The sequence below is a fragment of the Ostrea edulis genome, chromosome 2 (genome assembly GCF_947568905.1).
Source record: "Ostrea edulis chromosome 2, xbOstEdul1.1, whole genome shotgun sequence".
Classification (NCBI taxonomy): Eukaryota; Metazoa; Mollusca; class Bivalvia; order Ostreida; family Ostreidae; genus Ostrea; species Ostrea edulis.
In genome coordinates, this window is record NC_079165.1 from 45,023,069 (window position 1) to 45,044,115 (window position 21,047).

The 21,047-nt window shown below is 34.6% G+C and overlaps 1 protein-coding gene across 1 annotated transcript in view; it reads left to right on the top strand.

The window, feature by feature from the left end:
- LOC125679358 (laminin subunit gamma-1-like) overlaps positions 1-21,047 on the top strand; it is a 61,027-nt gene that overhangs the window by 29,237 nt on the left and 10,743 nt on the right. Inside the window, exons 6-17 of the mRNA XM_048918527.2 lie at positions 2,275-2,392; positions 2,524-2,631; positions 7,429-7,565; positions 7,680-7,802; positions 10,079-10,381; positions 10,634-10,861; positions 12,228-12,413; positions 12,741-12,879; positions 15,481-15,593; positions 15,752-15,898; positions 16,181-16,333; positions 20,734-20,871. Coding sequence (XP_048774484.2) covers positions 2,275-2,392; positions 2,524-2,631; positions 7,429-7,565; positions 7,680-7,802; positions 10,079-10,381; positions 10,634-10,861; positions 12,228-12,413; positions 12,741-12,879; positions 15,481-15,593; positions 15,752-15,898; positions 16,181-16,333; positions 20,734-20,871 — 1,893 coding nt within the window. The remainder of the gene's footprint in view (positions 1-2,274; positions 2,393-2,523; positions 2,632-7,428; positions 7,566-7,679; positions 7,803-10,078; positions 10,382-10,633; positions 10,862-12,227; positions 12,414-12,740; positions 12,880-15,480; positions 15,594-15,751; positions 15,899-16,180; positions 16,334-20,733; positions 20,872-21,047) is intronic.

Below are 21,047 nucleotides of genomic sequence, written 5' to 3' on the forward strand. Positions count from 1 at the left end.
TGAAGTCTTTCGGGTTTGTATACTGCATATTGGAATAAAAAGTTTATTGAACATAAAAAGAAATGCTGTCTATCACTTGATTTGCCCAGAAATTATATTCCAGGTTTAAAATATAAAGACGATCTCATATTTGATTTGCGTCCAGAATCGCAAATTTGGAAATGAACTGCCAGTGACAGCTATAAGGGGGTGTTTGAGTTAAATCGTTTTATTTATAATTTTCCCGAAAATGAATATTTCTATTTCTGAGAAGTCTCTAGCATGCCAATGACAATGAGCATTTTTCTTTAATGAAAAAAGGGGAAAAACAAAGGGGAGGGGGTCTAAATCTACTACTCCATGGGCTGGCCTTTGAAACTACTGCATAGAATTCTAGACGTTCACAGATTCTTACACATTTAATGGAGAGAAATGAGTTCCCACTACAATTTTTGCTATTGAAAACATGACCACTTGTTCCTGATCCTGATCATAGGTTGAAATGACACAACTTTTCTCTGTGTACTTGTTGGAGGTAGGGTTGGGAACACACTATACACTTATAGTAGTTTAACCCCACCACATATCTCATGTGCCTGTCCCAAATCAGGAAAGTTTTAGTCTTGATTTTCAGGGGATATCCTATTGATTTTCAAGGGAGGAATCCTACATCATAAGCAACGTTTTTGCTGCACACACAAAATTTCGGCCCCACTTTTTTGTAATATTTTTTAATCTTTTTGAGTTTGTTTCGAATAATTTCCGAAAGTTTTTTGAATCATGTTTCCCCAATTCCAAACCAAGTTTAACGGTATCAAACTTGGCATTTCTGGCTTTTGTTTTTTCAAACACCTTTGCACATACAAAATTCACGTTCATTATAAAAATGAAAAGATATTGGGTAAGTGTCCGAGAGACAACACTCCAACCATAAGAAAACAGGAATTTACAAATCTAGAGGTCTCCACGTGACCTCCAACACAGGTGGAATTCCACTCCTTATGAAAAGCTCTAAATTCACCGTACAAATAGAACATTTTAATATACGTAATTTGTACAATTTAATTGCTCTTAGACTGCATTATAAAGTCAAAATGAATACATTTTTAAATACATGTATGAGACTTCTAGCTGTTTTTTATATTTGAAATACATACATTTATTATACACAAGGCAAAAATGTCTGTTTCCAGTCAGAAAAGAGGTACATAGTTAATATTTTCATCAAGTTTGAATAGAATGGATATAATAGATTTTATCCCGTCAAAAAGCATAAGGACAGATTTGTTTCCTGTTGTGTATCCCTTTGGACTTCTACATAGTGTTTTCTTGGAGTGTGTGTCAGATGCTTGTTAAATGTTTTGAGTTTCATATGATTTTCCCTTTAATATCTTGGTATTGCATTTTGCCGTGAAATATTGAGTTTATGCATATCCAATTTTTCAATTCTTTTAATACCTGCTATATGAATTCTCAAAGTTGTCAAAGGATCATCAAAGATCATCAAGTACAGTATACAAAGCAACATTAAAATAGTTAAATAAATGAACATCACCTTAATCTTGCATACTTTGTATGTATGAACAGCTTAGACTTTTGTGTAGAGGTCATATGATGTGTTTCAAAAACAAAAAAAAATTATGGGAATTTTAATTTTTTTTTTTTTTTTTTTTTGATGTCTCAGCAAATCCAAAAGTTTTATTTTTATTTTTTTTCCTGCCCCCGACCCAATTTTTTAGCAATTATTCCCGTTAAACAGAAAATAAAAAAATGTTGGCCTAAGTGATAGAGCTTTGATATTTTACATGAATATTCCTTGTGACAAGACCTTTTCATGGGTACCAACATTTTTGACCCTGTGACCTTGACCTTGGAATTTGACGTACTGTTTGAAAACTTTAACCTTGCTAATAACTTTTGAACAGTAGGAGATAGAGCTTTGATATTTCACATGAGTATTCCTTGTGACAAGACCTTTCCGTTGGTATTGAACCTTTTGACCTTGACATTTGACCTACTTTTAATTTTTTTTTTTACATTGGTTATAACTTCTAAATGGTAAATATTAGAGCTTTCATATTGTACATGAGCATTTCCTTTGACAAAATCTTTCTACTGGTACCAAGATATTTGCCCTTAATTGTGACTTTGGCCATCTTCGGAATTGGCCATTATCGGGGGCATTTGTGTTTCACAAACACATCTTGTTATTTATTTATTTTCTTTAATGTAGAATTTTGAACCTGACCTGACACAGCTGTTCCCTCTTAAGATTTTGGTGTTTTTTTTTTGCAGGTTCTGAGACATTGCAGTGTGATGCCGCTGGCCGTTGTCAATGTAAACCAGGAGTTGCTGGGGATAAGTGTGACAGGTGTGAAAACAACTACTATGACTTTGGAGATGCTGGATGCAGGTGTGTTGGTTTGGAATTAAATATAGATTTAATACAGTCAACTGGTAGTTTTAAACCATAACTATTTTATTGAAACAGTTATACATGCATGTACATGAAATTTTGTTTACATTATGTCCATTATTGAACAGGCCATGTGGATGCAACTCCATTGGAAGCCAGGACAACTTTGCCAGGTGTAATCCTGTGGATGGAACATGTATGTGTAAGGAGAATGTGGATGGTCGCACCTGTGACAGGTAATGGATGGAGTTTCCTAAGAGAGGTTAAGGAAAATGTGAGAGTGTTAATGCTTGATTTTATTGGATAATCACAAACAGTGGTTTTATAGAATGCAGTCTGCAATTTACAAGTCTGGAAATTCTATAACCACAGCATGTGGTAAATATGCAATGAACATCACTGTATGAAAATCCGGTCTGCCCTCCTTCCCAAAATGTGTTGCATGTAAATTGCATGCAGACATTTTAATTCATTTGGCATTAGCCCACACAGGCATGTAAATATTTGTGTTTGGAAATTTCATTGGATTCAGTGATGTGAAAGTTATTGGTCTTCTTTGTCACAAGGAGTGTTGCCGTCGGCTCGTCCGATGTTAGACTAGAGAGATGTGTGTTCCATATTCATTTTATTTTTCTGTAGTAATGAAACGAGAGAATAAACAAACAATACAATATCAATACAATATGATTACACATCATTAGAATAAAACTTAAAACCAAGTACAATATTACGTAAGGATATGGACAATCATTGATATCTAAATATGAACTGCTAAATTACTGAAATAATGGTAAGTGCGTTATGTGTACGCTTAATGATTATTTGTATTAATTGAACTGTAAATTATCAAATGATAAAAGTATGCTAACCAAAATATAGTGTGTCTAACTTAACTGTTGACTACAACTGTTACAGTAAATGTAAATTGTTGTTTTTTTCTGTTCTATTATTTTTATGTCACAATATATACATACGCACATTTGACGTCGCATAAAGACATGCGATGTTGCGTAAACACAAGTAAAATATAAAAGAACTTACAAACAAATAATTATAAATATGTATAAATTAGGTTTGCCTTTATAGCATATCTAACAAGGAGCTTGATTATCTGACACAAAAAGGTTTTTCAAGCCATTTTAAAGGTTGCTGATTGATTTTTTAGCATCATTGGCGATTCTCAATGTTAGTCCAATGTTGTAATTTTGTCTTGTGATGCCCTACAACTGTTTTTACGATACACCTACAAATTTCATGTGATAACCTTCCTCTGAAACCGCTCAACAGATTTTGTTCAAAGTTTGTTGGATTGTTAATCACCATATGTTGTTGATCATATTGCTCCGTCATTTTGATTCGACAAATTTTACAGGAGTTATGGGACTTTTGTGCTTCAACTTTTTTCGCGGCAGCAGGGGAGATATGGCTAAACGTTGCAATCTTGTTGTATTTCATTAATGAATAATAGATATAAATGTAAGGGAACAAATGAAATGCAATTGACAATTTATTAAAGTTTTAATGCCTTGTGTATGTGTATCTAAACATTAGCATACATAAATCTTGAGGCATTGTTTATATTATTGTGTGTTTTGAAATTTGAAGTGATATTTTTTAACAGAAAATTATATGACAACATTTCTTAAGACATCAATATTATTTTTAGAAGATCGGGGTATACAGCTCGTCGTGCTAATAACTTGCTGATAACTTGTGGTCACAAACCATAGACCTTTTAATGCAGCAATAAAATGTTTATTTTCCATTTGTGTGTCTATCAAATCTCATTCTGTGATACAAAAAACCTCTTTTCTGAGAGGGAGAGAGAGTTTCTACAAGATACTCTGAAAATGTATAACACATCTAGACTATTCCATCCTGATTTTCCATAAAAGCATTTGGCCTCATTTTATTTTTATGCTTTATCAATGCATTTATATACAGTGCTCCCTCGATATATTGCCCCCTGTATAATGCCACCCCCGCTTATTGCCTGAAAATCCTAAAGAACAGATTCTCCCCCATATTAACATGCCCGTTATAATGCCAACCCCACATAATGCCATATGCCACTGATTTTCACAAACAAATGGTCAAATTTTATAGGGTTCACCCTCCATAATAATGCCAATTACCTAACACTTAAAGACCCAAAAAAAACACCTTAGGGTTGCTCCACGGATGACTGAATGTGGGCGGAGCTTATCCATGGTCAATGTTATTTACCTGGAATTTACCTGGCCAAGAGATCAGTTGTTGTGTATATTTTTATGATATACACAGGAAATTTCTCAGGTTATTACAAATTATGCTTAGTGTCTTGATTTGTGCAAATAAAAAAATAATTAAAATTTCTACCTACATGCATACCGCATTTCTATTTCCCGTAAACCTTCAAACTTGGTCATATTTATGTATTGCAAATGACAGGTTTAGCCCATTTCTAAACCTTTGCTTTTTAAAACTTCTAATTAAATTGTTATATATCGTATATAAATAATTTCCTAAATATAATATTACCCAGCGTGTCCTGGGAGTTCGCGGTGTCGTGGGTGTAGTAGGTAAAATATCCATGTTTCGAGAGAATGAATAAATCCAAGTAGATCTGTGTACATGTACAACCAAATGAAGAATGGTCAAGATACCCCTCAATATGGGCTGTCTGTAGGGTTTCTGTAGCTCGCTCTCTCTCTCTCTCTCTCTCTCTCTCTCTCTCGGGTTTCTGTGGACGTAGTGTTTGTGTAACGATGGCATCCCAAACAAAAGCTGACACGAAGTATACACCCCCTCCTCTCTCTCTCTTTAGGGTTTCTGTGGACGTAGTGTTTGTGTAACGATGGTATCCCAAACAAAAGCTGACACATAGCTAGTCTACCCCCCCCCCCTTTCTCTCTCTCTCCCTTACTCTCAATCATTGACTAAATGAGTAATTATTGTCATACGTATGCAACACTATTGCCATGCCATATTATTTCATCTATATTATTGCTACAGTTTTACACATCTCTCTCTCTCTCTATATATAAACATAAAATGGTGATAAATTATAAATAGCTCAACAACTCTCTCTCTCTCTCTCTCTCTCTCTCTCTCTCTCTCTCTCTCTCTCTCTATCTATCTATCTATCTTTATAAATATAAAACGGTGATAAATTATAAATAGAACTCTCTCTCTCTATAAATATAAAGCCCTGATAAATTATAAATAGAAATATCTCAGTAACTCTCTCTCTCTCTCTCTCTCTCTCTCTCTCTCTCTCTCTCTCTCTCTCTCTCTCACACACACACACACACACACACTCTCTCTCTCTCTCTCTCTCTCTCTCTCTCTCAATATAAAGCTGTGATAAATTATAAATAGAAATATCTCAATAACTTATTTATGCTTTTTTACTGTTGTTTGATTTCTGATTGTGTAATTTATAATCCATGTGGTATCTCAAACAGAAGCATTTTTTAAACTACTGTAACAGTTTTACGCATGGGCAATATAACCATTATACATGTTGATGTGCTGCGCCAATAAAGAATTGTTCATGTTTTTATAAATATAAAGCCACAATAAATCATTAATAGAAAATATTCCAATAACTTATGTTTGTTTGGTTTTTTTTTTTTATTATTATTGTTTGATTTCTGATTGTTTAATCTATAATACATGTATAAAGATGGAGAGAGAAAATACAATGATAAATTGCATGGTATAGGGGACGTTAGAAATTAAAATATTCTAGGTGGGAGTCAATGCTATCAAAACTCAGGTATACTGGGGCTTTCCTTGAGATCTGAAGACTGCTGGTCATCATTAGCCATGATTGTTATCAAAACATCTTTCTCAGGTAGCTGTAGACCATGGTCTCTGCAAACATCAATCAATCTAAGCTCTATTGTTAAAGTTTGATTGACCAGTGGCTTATCATTGACACAGGTAAAATTTGGGGGCGTTAACTTAAAGTTGGGTCTTTAAGGACAATCACCCTTGTACTTTGAGAGTGGTGCAGTGAAGTGTGACATTTTGGACAAGGTATTCAGGTGGTCAGGTTAATTATAAATAATTGCTGAATTAAACTCAAGACTATCTAAATGTTGATACAGAATGAATCCCAAATAAATTTACAAAATTGAATTTCTTTTGACTGCTTGGTGAATTGTCAGGAATAGTGAATATGTTATACTGCCACCCCACTTTATTGTCCAAATTCATCTTGAACAAAAGTTGGCAATATATCAAGGGAGCACTGTATATTTATCATGAGTGGATGCTCCTCTTAGCAGTACTCTTGTTATTACTAGTAGTATAAAGAACTAGGTACGATATACAACTTCAATGGCCCAATCTTCAAATTGGACAATATTGTACCCAAATATAGATAAAAGTATTATTACTTAATAAAATACAAAGGTTTTGAGGATATCTTCATTACTTCCATTTCAGCAACTGCTCAAATATTGAGTCATTTTAACAACGTTTTAATGATGTTGTTTGTAGCATTGTAACGTCATTGCAGTTATTTTCAAATAATTATGATAAATAACCTAAAATGGTAACTTCTTCACATATGAATACTCAGGGCCGTACTGAAATTGACTGGAGTAACTTAAATCTGTATTAATTATCCACATGTATTTATTACAAAGATCTACACCCCCACCCCCAATAAAAAACAGCAACAACTTTGTAAGGAGTCATATTCTCATTCAGATTATTTGGTATTTTTAAACTATGCCCTAAAACAAATCTGTGAAATCTTTATACCAAGGTTGACACAATTTTGTCCCATGCACACCAATATATTTATGATAAAAAAAAACATCTGACAGGTGTATCATGTGGTGCCCTTTATTTACTTCATTTCTTTATTGTATAAGTACTTGTTGATTTCCAGCAGGACTGATAGCCTTATTGTGTGTGTGTGTCACATCTGATGGTCCACTTAGATTGTTTGCTAATTTTGTACACTGATGTACATGAATTGCATGCTTTCAATTTTGATAGAAATGCCTCACAATGTATATACATGTATTGCCTTCCAGATGCAAGCTTGGTTACTTCGCTCTTCGAGAGGATGATCCCAAGGGATGTATCCCCTGCTTTTGTTTTGGTCACTCATCTGATTGTTCAAGTGCCTTGGGATACTATGCTACCAGTATTATCTCTGACTTCGAAACAGGTATGTTTAGGACCTTTCGGTGATAAAGTCTGAAGTAGAGAATATCTGAATTCATAAAAAAAATTAATATTTGTATTGATAATGAATGCTAAATCTTTGTTTTGAAAATGGCAGGAAAGCAGAGATGGACTGCTGCTGATAGAGCTAACAATATGATAGAGACCCAGTATAATGGTGTATCCCAGAGCTTAGGGGTGTCTTCTCCAGGCCAAGAACAAATATACTTTGTAGCACCAGGTAATCAACATCCAAATCCATTGAAAAATTACAGTGAGAGAGCAATGCCACGATGAAATATGAAAATAGTATTGATTTGGTAGCATCAGGGATGGCAGATTTATTATGTCTTTCCATAACATGGTTTTAGTCTGATTTCTTTTTCTCCTTCTAGTATGATTTTATGACATTATGTAGTAAACAATAATAATATGAAACAAAATAATTGTAAAAACAACTCGTTACAATATGTATGTATGTATTAAGACAGAAGTGTTATGTTGAACAGTATAATACAGGTGACTCGAGATAACTCAAAGTTCAAGGGACTTCGAGTAATCAAGAGATCAAAACTTGAGTCAAATCTGGAAATAAAGGTCCAACCAATGGTTCAGATTTTATAGCATTTACAACATCCTGTCATTTGTTTTGACACATCCTTCATATTTTTAGGTAATGGACTTGATTTCAACAACAAGGAACTTTATCTTATATAGAGAAAAAGATTTTTTAAAGTTTATGTATTTATTTGTTCTTTTCTCATGTTAAGATGGACGTACATGTACATTTACAAGACAAATTTCTCGTCCATAATGAAGTTTCACAGTCACTAACTACGCACTGTACAATTGTCACAATTTTCGGTCACTTTATGCAAAGCACACAAAACTAATAAATAACTACATTTCTTTGGCATGTCTCTAGATTATAATCTCAAATTACTGTCTCATTGTCAAGTCCAACGAAGTCATAGATTTGGCCATAGTCAAATTATATAGTGAAAACAAAGGGCATGTGGAGAGTTAAATTGATGGAGTTAACAATTAGCTACCAATGTGACGCCTATATAAACACCTAATTAACACAGCCAAGCTAGCCCCAGGCATTCACCATTATCCAGGTAGGGTCCAAGTGGAAACAATTATACGCTTTAGGGATGGTGTGTACAGTAAAACTCGAATATAGCGAACACGGATATAGCGAAATTACTGCTATAGCGAAGTGAAATCGATTTCCCCGGCAAATCATTTATATATTCTATATAAAAATCTGCATTTATAACGAGCACGGATATAGTGAATTTACGGATATAATGAAGTAAATTTCTATTCCCTTTGAATTAAAAATGAACATAAAAATCACCTTTTATAACGAATCTTTTTTTCATTTTAAACTCCTTGTAATTTGTAACAATTGCTTTCCATTGTCATAAGGGGCCCACAATTATTACGAAATTTCTGTTTGTATTTAATAATTTTTCAAAAGAGGTTGTTAACGCAAAACAATACTTTCACATACGTTTAGCAAATTTATTGTCGGTATTGTTTACTATTCTCGTTAATTAAATTTGAAGTTTGATTGCATTTATTTTATGATACACTCCTTTATTTGTTTAGAGCAACAACTAAATGACAACTGCGATAAACTGTATGTATTGCACTTAATTTTGTTGACATTTTTCTTTCAACATGTTCATGCGTGACTTAATAATCCATCAAGAATATTTATCATATATCAATCAGTGTGTATAGTTCTTGTATAAAAATATTTCTTCTCGAAAATACATAGGCTTAATTTCTCTTAGAGACAATACAAACGAAAGTACATCGATTGCTGCTTTCTTATACAAATGATATACATGTAGAAGAAATCAGTTTTATAACAAATTCGTTATATTTAAATTATGAATTTGCTATTAGTGTATAGCGAATTACGTTTATAGCGAATTTTTATAGACTGTCCGCAGAAATTCGCTATATCAGAGTTTTACTGTATATGCTACCACCAATTTGAGTGAAAAATAAGGATACATGTTTTTTACAGGACCCAAATTTCACTTGGAGAGATAGAGAACTTTGAGAGATCGAACATTCGAAAGATCAAGAGTAAATTTGATTAGTTATATATAGAGAAAAATGACAGACGGTGATTTCACTTCGAGAGATCGAGAACAAATTTGATTAGTCATATAGAGAAAAAAATGGGGACTGTAATTTTACTTTGAGAGATCGAACGTTCGAGAGTAAATTTGCTTAGTTGTATTGGAAGAAAAATAGGGACTGTAATTTCACTTCAAGAGATCGAAGTTTGAGCCATCGAGAGTCACCTGTATATTATCAAACAATAAGCATGTAAAGCTTTATGAAGGGAAGACAATTATTTTAGTCTACTAAAATTGTTTGTCCTAGTTTTTTATTCAATAGATGTCCATTTTTACACAAGGTTACGAATTTGAACAAATTGCATTACCTGTGTATATATGGAATTTTGTTTTTACATATCCTTTAACTTTTCAGCTCGTTACCTGGGTGATCAGAGATTCAGCTATAACCAACACCTTTACTTTGACCTGAGAATCGGTGAAGACGACTCTAGACCCTCAGTCATTGACATCATTTTTGAGGGAGCTGGTCAAAGGTTTTCCTCAGCTATTTTTGTCCAAGGAAATGACAAGCCATCAGTACAAACCAAGACCTTTAAGTACAGGTTGAATGAGAGGCAGGAATCTCAGTGGGTGCCAAGGTTGAACTCTCAGGCTTTTATATCTATATTGGCTAACTTGACTGGGCTTAAAGTCAGGGCTACCTACAACAATCAGGGTTTGTATACTGTGCACATCTGAGAATTTCCTTGGTTCGTTTTGTAATGCTGACGGATTTAGTTTAAAGGCAATTTGATAAATGATGCTTTCATTTAGAATGCACAAACTTGCTGTTGGTAATACATATTTCTAAGACAGATATCAAAATTCACCTTCACGATAAGTATTATTTTTAAAAAAAATAAATAACTGAATAAAAACCATATGTGTATATTTCAGAATGTACTTTATCTTTTTTTTTTTTTTGTAGGTGTTGGTTTCATTGACAACATTAAGTTGGACACTGCCAGAGCTGGATCAAATGGAGGAGATCCCGCTACGTGGGTGGAACAGTGCACCTGTCCCGAGGGATTTGTGGGACAGTTTTGTGAATCCTGTGCAGGAGGATACAAGAGAGATCCTCCCAACAGTGGCCCATTTTCATCCTGTGTACCTTGCCAATGTTTTGGACACTCAGACAGCTGTGATCCAGATTCAGGTATTGAATTTATTTTCAAAGATGTGTAATGTAGATCTGTACTTTCAAAGTGAAGTAACAGCGGCACCGGCCAAGAAAAATTTAGAATAGCATTTCACACTCGTTGTTTTAGAAAGTATTTGTTGCATATACTAAAATTTACTCTACATGTGTTCTGTATTTTTTTCAGAGCAGTGAATTTGTTTTCAAAAATATATAAACTTTCATCTTTCACTTTCTTGGCATTTATGTATAAAATTTCACAGAATTTTTTATCTTTGTGAGTATTATCTGCAATCTTGCATTTACCTTTGCAAAGTCATTAATTGATAAGTTATCAAAGTCTCCCTCAACCCAATATTGAAATTAACACGTTACTAAAACATTGCATCAATGTTTTCTTGGTAATTTATTAAGTCAAGAAGCATTGAAATACAACTGCTACATCAATGATATGTAATGTCACTAACAATGTACCCTATAGATAGTTGTTATACTGTGAAAATGACATAACTTGTCAGCAAATTACTGAATTGTCAACAAACAAGCAGCCCTTCTAAACTAGCCATTTCTTCTGTTCCGCAGTAGAAGTGTATTGTATGTTTCCTATGCCCCCTTGAAAAAGTCGTAGTTTGCGCTGATGGCTTGTCAGTCTTCTACTCTGGACATAGTTAGCTATTGTCCACTCAATATCTTGAAAACCCTGAGCTTGACAGGCATCAGACTTATTACACTAGTTCTCCCTAAAATGTAGGTGCCTACTATTGATTTTTAGGTCACAAGGTCAAGGGTCAAATTAGGCGGTAGTAACATAGTCTGTTCAATTTCATGAGAACCCTTTGCTTGACAGACACCAAATGTGGTACACTGGCTCATCCTAAGATGTAATTGTTCCCTATTAATCTTGAGGTCCAAAGGTCAAGGGTTAAACTAGACATGGTAAGATATTGTCCACTCAGTATCTTGAGAACCCTATTGAACTTAAGGTCAAAGATTAGACTACTGTGGACATTGGAAAATATTGTCCTCTCAATATCTTGAGGACCATTTACTTGACAGACAACAAATTTGGTACACTGGTACATCCTAAGGAGTAGATGACCCCTATTGATTTCCAAGGTCATGACTCAAATGACTGGTTATTTGGAAATGTCTGCTCAGTATCTTGAGAGATCAGACTTAGTGTATGTATTGTGGTTGCCCCTGACTAGTAGGTAACCCATATTTTCATTATCATTACAGACAGTCTAAATTTTAAATTGATCTTTTTCATTATTGCCGCATATATGTTTCTAAAAATAATTCTTGTTTATTTGAAATTTTCAGCATGAATACATACATTACACTGATTAATAGCTCACATCTCGTCTCTGTATTTTACTTACAGGAAGATGTATCTGTCAGCACAACACAGAGGGAAATTTCTGTGAGAAATGTGTCCCCGGTTACTATGGTAACCCCAAAAATGGCTCTGAATATGACTGCAAGCCCTGTCCATGTCCTGATGGAGGTCCCTGTATTCAACTTCATAATGGAGATGTTGTATGTACAGCCTGTAATGATGGCCATGGGGGTAAGTAAATTAGTCTAAACTTAACTGTCATCAAAATTTTATTAATGAAAGTTGAGTAATGATATACTGAACTTATGTTGATCATAAGAAATAAATAAAGTTTTACCATGCTATCCAGTATAAAGCTTCAGCATTATTTATCACACAGCATTATAAAGAAAACATGATGACAGGTGCAGAGTAATTAATGTTAAGAATGCTTGTCATCAGCATGATTTGAACTTCTATTAATAGTTTCCCATTAAAAAAACAACCAAGGAATGGATTCTTTTCTCACAGATGTATGCAGGCCCACAGAGAAATGAAATTGTTTATATCTAATTGTAGGAAATCTTTGTGATATTTGTTTGGATGGTTACTATGGAAATCCTGTGGGAGGATCTGGAATCCATCAGGATTATAAAGCTTGTCAAAAATGTTCCTGTAACGACAACATTGACCCTAATGCCATCCACAACTGTGAATCGTAAGTAAAAAAACCAGAAGATAAATGATACTGTACAGAGAAAAAATAAGTTGCGGTGAAAATATTCACTATATTCACAGTCTAGACACATCCATGAATTTAAGAAGCTGTGAATAAGTTTTATTAAAACGAGGTATCATTGTTTTATAGTTCACTAAGGCTGCTTGAAAATATCAGGATTTTATGTAGTCTGTATACAAGACACCTACCCGACAAATGTAGCTATCTAGCGTACTGTATTTCAATTATTTTATTTTTATGTATTTTTCATTTCTAATCACTCAAATCAGTAATGATTTAACTATATTGATCTTGTAATCACCCCTTTAGTGTAAAGTTTGAGCCAACTATTGGTGTTTGATCAATGAAAACACAAACGGCTTCTCAACTGATTCATACACATATAACAGGCCCACGCGTAACAATACTCAACTGCTCATTCATACCACAGGCCCGTGCGTAACATCAATGATCTGCTCATTCATACAACAGGCCTGCACATAACATTAATCACCTGCTCATTCATACGCATACAACAGGCCTGCACATAACATTAATCACCTGCTCATTCATACAACAGGCCTGCACATAACATTAATCACCTGCTCATTCATACAACAGGCCAGCTCATTCATACAACAGGCCCGCACGTAACATTAATCACCTGCTCATTCATACGCGTACAACAGGCCTGCGCGTAACATTACTGCAGGGATTAATCACCTGAGAATGTGTTAATATATTGGGTAACTCATGTTTGTGATTTTAATAATTTTCTATGTTATTTTGAACTCTACATTAACAAAACAAAAATGTTTCTCAATATAATTGACATGAAAATGATGAAATAACGGACTAAATTGTCATTGATGAATGACTGGATTAATGCATCATTTTGTTCGCATACGTTTTTGCCAAAACTACTGAATGCTTTAGTATTTAAACCCCCTAAGAATTATTTAGTTACTGAACTGAATACAGCTCACTTGCACAATGGCTTATCCTCGGGGGGGGGGGGGGGGGGGGGGGGGGGGGGAATTGGAGTTGTCTCTTTCACTACACAATGTTTTAAATTACAGACAATGGAGGGGTGGGTGATTTTTTTAGTGATTTAAATCTGCAAATTCTTGAACCCTCGATTGTGTCTTAATATTGAAAACCGTGAAATTAAAAACCCATGCAATTAATCCCCTATACAGTAATGATACAATGTTAAAGACACACCTTATTCTGAGAGGATTAATCCCCTATACAGTAATGATACAATGTTAAAGACACACCTTATTCTGAGAGGATTAATCCCCTACACAGTAATGATAAAATGTTATAGACACACCTTATTCTGAGAGGATTAATCCCCTATACAGTAATGATAAAATGTTATAGACACACCTTATTCTGAGAGGATTAATTGAACAGTCAGGTAGTAAATGCTTACAAACATAAGATTCCTTGCATTTGGTGATATTCACATACCCGTTACCATTCCTGATGCCAACTAGACAACAAGAGTATTATAGTTTATTATGTTTATTAAAGACTAATCAAAAGGGTACAACGTATGTTCCGAACTGTGATGGACATTAGGGAATGGGCATTAAAACGGTCACATTGTGGAATATACAATAAAAAACTGGATCCAGAAGGGATAGCTGGTATACCGACTAATAAGTAGCGGGCAAAACCAGTGGCCCTGCGTTGGGCGCAGGTACCAAGGATCCCAAATTTAGGTACTAGACATTTGGGTCCGAGATAGTTGAGAGCACATCTGTATACCCTGTTTCCCGGTGATTGCTTACTGATCAGTAGTACTTCTCTACCCAAGTACTCCAGTACTAAGTCTCCCCTCCTGTTACAAGAGGTGAAGAGGGCCCCAAGCCTGCAGGCTTTGCTATGACCCCAATCGAAAACTTTGCCTTACATGGCATACATTTGTAGACAACCTGTCTACCCAACATTTTTTACTTGATAACATTGCTCTACATGGCATACATTTATAGACAACCTGTCTACCCAACATTGCGCCCACCATCATGCATGATTGCTGCCTTCCGCTTCTCCTATTGTGAGGCCTCCTCGACAGTGGCGAATTACATCCCGTCAGTAGTACTTCTCATGATGTCGATGGAAAATTCTCCTATTGTGAGACATGATCATGATGTCGATGGAAAATTCTTAGAGAGCATCTGCTATGTTTCATTGCTAATCTGCTCGTGTCTGGGACGGAAAAGGAAGTGCTATCTGCACATTAACTCGTACTATGATGGCTTTGGTTTTGATTAATTCGTTCGATTTTTAGATCGGCCAACATTGGAAAACAGTTCTTCCGTCAATTAAATGAGATTAATTTGGCATGAAGGCAAATTAATCTGTATTAATCCCCTATACAGAATGATAAAATGTTATAGACACACCTTATTCTGAGAGGATTAATCCCCTATACAGTAATGATAAAATGTTATAGACACACCTTATTCTGAGAGGATTAATCCCCTACACAGTAATGATAAAATGTTATAGACACACCTTATTCTGAGAGGATTTCTTTGATTACTCTGTCTCTGATATTTGTTCTACTTTTCTGTAATGATCTGTTTTTAGTAAAACTGGAGAATGCTTAAAATGCATCTACAATACTGATGGGTTTTACTGTGAAAAGTGTTTGCCTAATTACTATGGTGATGCCTTGGCCATGCCAAAAGGAAACTGCACAGGTAAATTAGTCTCATTTCATAACAAGAACCTTTACTTTATTATAATGTCTGTTGCATTGGTAAAAAAATTTCCGTGAACATAATGGGTATTGGAATTTTTTCCTGCACTCGCCTTTATTCATAAAAGTATGATCATTAAATACTCTTTGTCTGTGTAGCCTGTAACTGCTACCCCCCTGGAACTCTGGTGATCAATGAACTGTCGTGCGACTCGAAGACCGGACAGTGCACCTGTCAGGATCATGTGGTAGGGAGACAGTGTGACACTTGTGAACCAGGCTACTGGAACATCAACACAGGGACAGGTTAGCATCAAATTGATAAACGTTTCCTCTACTGCTTGTGAATTACACTGGTCTTTTATGTAATGATTTGTTTTCTCATAAGACATCTGATTGGGAATGGGAAAGAAATGTATTAAATTTTAGAAAAGGGTATCATTGAAACACTTTAAAATATGTGTTGAGATGTGTATTTACTTAGTCTTCATTCAGCGACGTACACACATATCAGAATGTTTTTAAAGCATGTTTTGTTTAATGCTCTGGATATGTCATCAAAATCTATACAATCTCCATATTGAACAGGTTGTGAGAGCTGTAACTGTGATGGAACAGGGTCTTTAAATGATGTTTGTAATCAGGCCACAGGACAGTGTCAGTGTCGCCCAGGTGTGACGGGACTCAAGTGTGACCAGTGCCAGCCTTACCACTATGGATTCTCTAACACTGGATGCACAGGTATAGCAGGGATCTTAATCAGGGAGAAAAAGTATTAGGAGTGTGCGAATGATGTGAACAAACAGTGAGTGAATGTTGAACGAGCAGTGAGTGAATGTTGAACAAGCAGTGAGTGAATGTTGAACGAGCAGTGAGTGAATGTTGAACGAGCAGTGAGTGAATGTTGAACGAGCAGTGAGTGAATGTTGAACGAGCAGTGAGTGAATGTTGAACGAGCAGTGAGTGAATGGTGAACGAGCAGTGAATGAATGTTGAATGCATGGTGAATGAATGCAGAGTGAATGGTGTGTGAATGCTGAGCACAACTTGGTGAGCGAATGCAGAACACTAACGGAGCACAATTGTTAGCGCAAGGTGAACCATGAGCAAATGGTGAACGCATGATGAACAATTTATTTGGAATATTTTGGATGTTTTCCTTGCATTGTTCTTTTTCATAATCAGTGAGAAAAAAGATATTTGTATTTAAGGTAGCTCACTACACTAAAGCTTATACTATTTTAGCTGCAGTAATGTAGCCCTCTCCCGATTTTTGTTTTTGTTTTGGGAGAGGGCTACAGCTCCTTAGGATTTCCGTAATGGTGCAAATGCAGGAGTGATTCACTCCCGCAACATTTTCGATCATTCTAAAAATTTGCTGACTTCCTTTACATAAATAAAATGATATTCTATGTTTCTTAATCAATATATAAATTTTCAACCTGCAACTTACAATTTGTGAGGCTCTATATTCTATGTTTCTTAGTCAATATATAAATTTTCAACCTGCAACTTACGATTTATGAGGATCTATTCTATCGTTTTCAACAATTTCGATATATTCCAATTTCTCGATTCATATTTGTGCGCCATGTTTGATGACTGAAGTTTCAACTTCCGATTGTCAAGTTATTTGCATATGCCATATAAGGTAATATTTACATCATTGGACAAGTATGGAGGAGAAAGCTATTTAGTAGGTATTAAAAATTAGTTTTAGATTTAATATCAAGTTAAAAAACGAACAACAGAGTGTAAATTCTTTCTGCAGCTGTATGATTTCCCTTTCTTTGTCGGAGTGGCTCGAGTAACTACATTTTCGCGTAGATTGTCTATGTTTAGGTTTTTCAGTAGATCCACCTATGAGATCTCGCGATGACAAGCATGGCAGAGCAGACGACAGGGTTTGACACTAAGGCACGTCCGACCGACCTGAGTCTACTATATGATAGGTCCGGTCGGGTAAAATGTCGATTTACTAGTCCGACTGGTCGTGTTAAAAAAATAAACAAGGAACTATACTTTAAACCGTAAGATATTTCATTTTTAACTGTAAAGAGTTTGCAAGCAATCTTGAACCGTGTGATGGGATAATCTCTATTTTTAGTTGTAATAAATAAGTCGCGGTCGGAAGTGATGTTTTACGACATCTACTCGATGTTAACTTTAAACAGTTTATTTGAATTGACTATAATAAAGTGTTAATCAAGTTAATAAACTACGTCGTAAACAGCTATTTATCGGTGTTGACATGTGTGCGGGAATGTCTATATTTAAATACGACTTCTCATCCTCAAGGAAAGATGTCTCGGGAGAAAAAAGAAAAGGTTAGAAAGAAACAAAGCAGGGCTTATGAAATATAAATTAAATAAAAAGCCGGTTGAGGTCATTTTATACTAAATAGACTAAAGAATATCCGTGCCGGGTAGAATTTAAAGAAACAGAAAACGTGTTTGAAAATCAAATTGAATGACGAGACTTAAGGTATTTTTGAGACAATTGAATACGTTTTGGTTCAAACTTAACGTTTGTCATTTCAATGGAGTATTAAAATATGGAGAAACTATCAGTTTTTTTCTGGAAAGTTGGTCAGGGCTAGTGGATATAAAGTCAGGTCTAGTAAAAATCATTTGAAGTAGCCCGACTGGTCTAGTGCTCAAAAATGTAAATGTCAAACCCTGGACGAAGAAGAATTTTGCATGCTGTACATAATGTTTAATAAAAAGCACCTTTATTAGACATACCCGAGCACAAAGTTGGTACTCCTTTTGGTGTAAACAACATTTGGGACTAATACACAGAGCTTATTATCGGTTATTCATAGAATTATTTTGCACCATTACAGAAATCTATGGGAGCCCTATCCCAAAAACGTCAGAATAAAAAAAAAAAATCAGATAGGTGCAGCTAATACTCTTTATGACACTACATCACAAGATAACAATTTAAATGTTTGGGAAAGTATTTTTATCGATCGATTTGTTTGTCTAACATCGTAGCTAAGTGGTTAAAGCATTGGGCTGGTGAATCGCAGATCTTGAGTTAAATCCGCCAGAGTCTTTTTTGTTCATATGTGTTGAAATATTTTTTTTGAAAATCATGGTTTTATCCAAATTTGCATATTTTCTGCCTTTTTGGCATATATACTTATTATATATCATCATATCTTTTATGATTAAACCAATTAGTACTTATTTGAGAAACTATTTCTGGGTGTAGTGAGCCACCTTAAGCAATGAATAAATTTTTTCATGCCAATAACACCAGACTACATTTAAAAGCTATATATAGCTTTTTTGACCACTTACCAGAACAAGTAAATAGATAAAAATGCATGCAATTTTGTGAGAAATATGATAAGTTGTACATGCTCTGCATACACATTGCACAATTATGTATTGATGTTTCTTACAAGATATACAGTCATTCAAACACTGTTAAATATTTCTTGCTTTGAGAAAAATTAATAGTTTGATAGCATACGAATATTAAATCAGAAAAATAGTCATTGGATAATTCAGGAAGTTGTTTAGCATCTTTAACAATGATTATTCATAATGTTGAGATGTGGTGCCTAGTCAATCCCTGTTGACTTATTGTAACAGATATACATAGTTAACCTGTATCAGTACTATTATTTCAAAGCATATTTTTAATTAAAACTACATTTCACTTTTATGTACTTTTTTAAAAATTAAGAATCCAACTTGATTTTGACTATTATTTTGTTTCTATCATATTGTTTTAGAAAGAAGTACTTGCTTAGAAACATATGCATTGAATTCATTCATTGTAATTCTGAGTCCTGGAATTGGGAGACTTATTGTTTTACAGTTCCTAATATATTCAATGTAAACAAAGCATAGTACAAGTATTGAATGCATCTTTAGCATCACTTTTCATAGTGGGAGGGGGGTGGGGGCAGAGTCATTTCAACTCGACTACTGTTTACCACTGTGATGGGAGGGGCGAAACCAACTTTGTATATGAAGATAACAGGAAGATGACATTGTCAAAAAGAGCCAAAGTCTGTCATCTTTAAACTTTTCAGTTTTCTGACTTCTTCTCAAGAACAAAAGAATTTTAAACCATATTAACCAAAATGCATCCTTGAGTAAAAAGAATATTGTTTGTTCAAATGAAGGGCAAGGCAAGATGATAATAAGAAAAAGTGAAAATAGAGTGGAGTGTTTAATCAATCTTTTTAAGAACCACTGAACCAGAAACCTCATGTAATCTAGATTAAAATTTGTATGCACAATCACCGGTGAAGTTTTGATGGGACCAGAAGAGGAGTTTTAAGCTTAATATTTAATCTTCTCAAGAAATACAAGAGTACAGAATTAGTATTTTTGCCTATACCAAATCACTTGCCTGTGCCCAAGCTTCATGGTTGGGTAACCATGCCAATATTTTTATGATTATTAAACCAATAATTATCAATGATTATTAATAATCAAGGGCAATGTGTTATGCTTTCTGAACATGGTTTTTCAGTAAACACAATTGGAATGGAACATTAGATATTAAAAAAAGAAAACCCACAAAAGTTGAGTGACTTAGGCAAACAACAGAAACAGATCAGACATGCTGATAGAGTGATATAAATGTATTTTTACTCTCTTTTACTCTCTCGCTCTCTCTCTCTCTCTCTCTCTCTCTCTGATGTATCTGTTATGCCTTCATTAAAATAGTATGAAATGTGTACTCACCATCATGTTTTCACACACATCCAGCAATCTAACTCATCATTTGAAACAAATTTAGATGACATTGGGACAGTTTTACATCACTTTAAGCATGTCTTATCAGTTCTGTTGATCCCTCAGATCATCCACATATTCTCTGATTTCATTATTATTTTCAAAAATTATGTCTTAAAAAATGCATGGAAGTCTTTTCTATCATTTTGTTGTGTCTTGCAGATGAATGTTGTGGCCTATAGGTCTCTTGATCTCGAAATCCATCTTGTTCACAAAATTAAGTATCAAAATCCATGAACAGTATGTTTGATGGGAACAAAATTACATAGTGAGCTGCCATTGCCTTTGCCATCTTAAATTGTTGTGTACAAGTATTACAAATGTTTAAAAATGTAAATTTGGTTTAATACTTAATGAACATTATTTGTAATTTTTCAGCCTGTAACTGTGACCCTGAGGGTTCAATGAGCCTACAGTGTGACAGATATGGTAACTGTCCTTGTCGAACCAACATTGAGGGACAGCACTGTGACAGGTGTATGGAGAACAAGTACAACATCACAGCTGGGTGTATAGGTAAACAGTCAAAACTATTAACAAAACATGCCCTTTGGAAAAAAAAAATTGAAACTGTTTTTACTAGAGCAAGCTATTTATGATTTTACTAGAGCCAGCTATTTTGGATCATGAAAAGCCAGACAATCTTTTTTTGGTCCTTGTCAAAATCTTTATTTCATATCCATCTTTTTGAT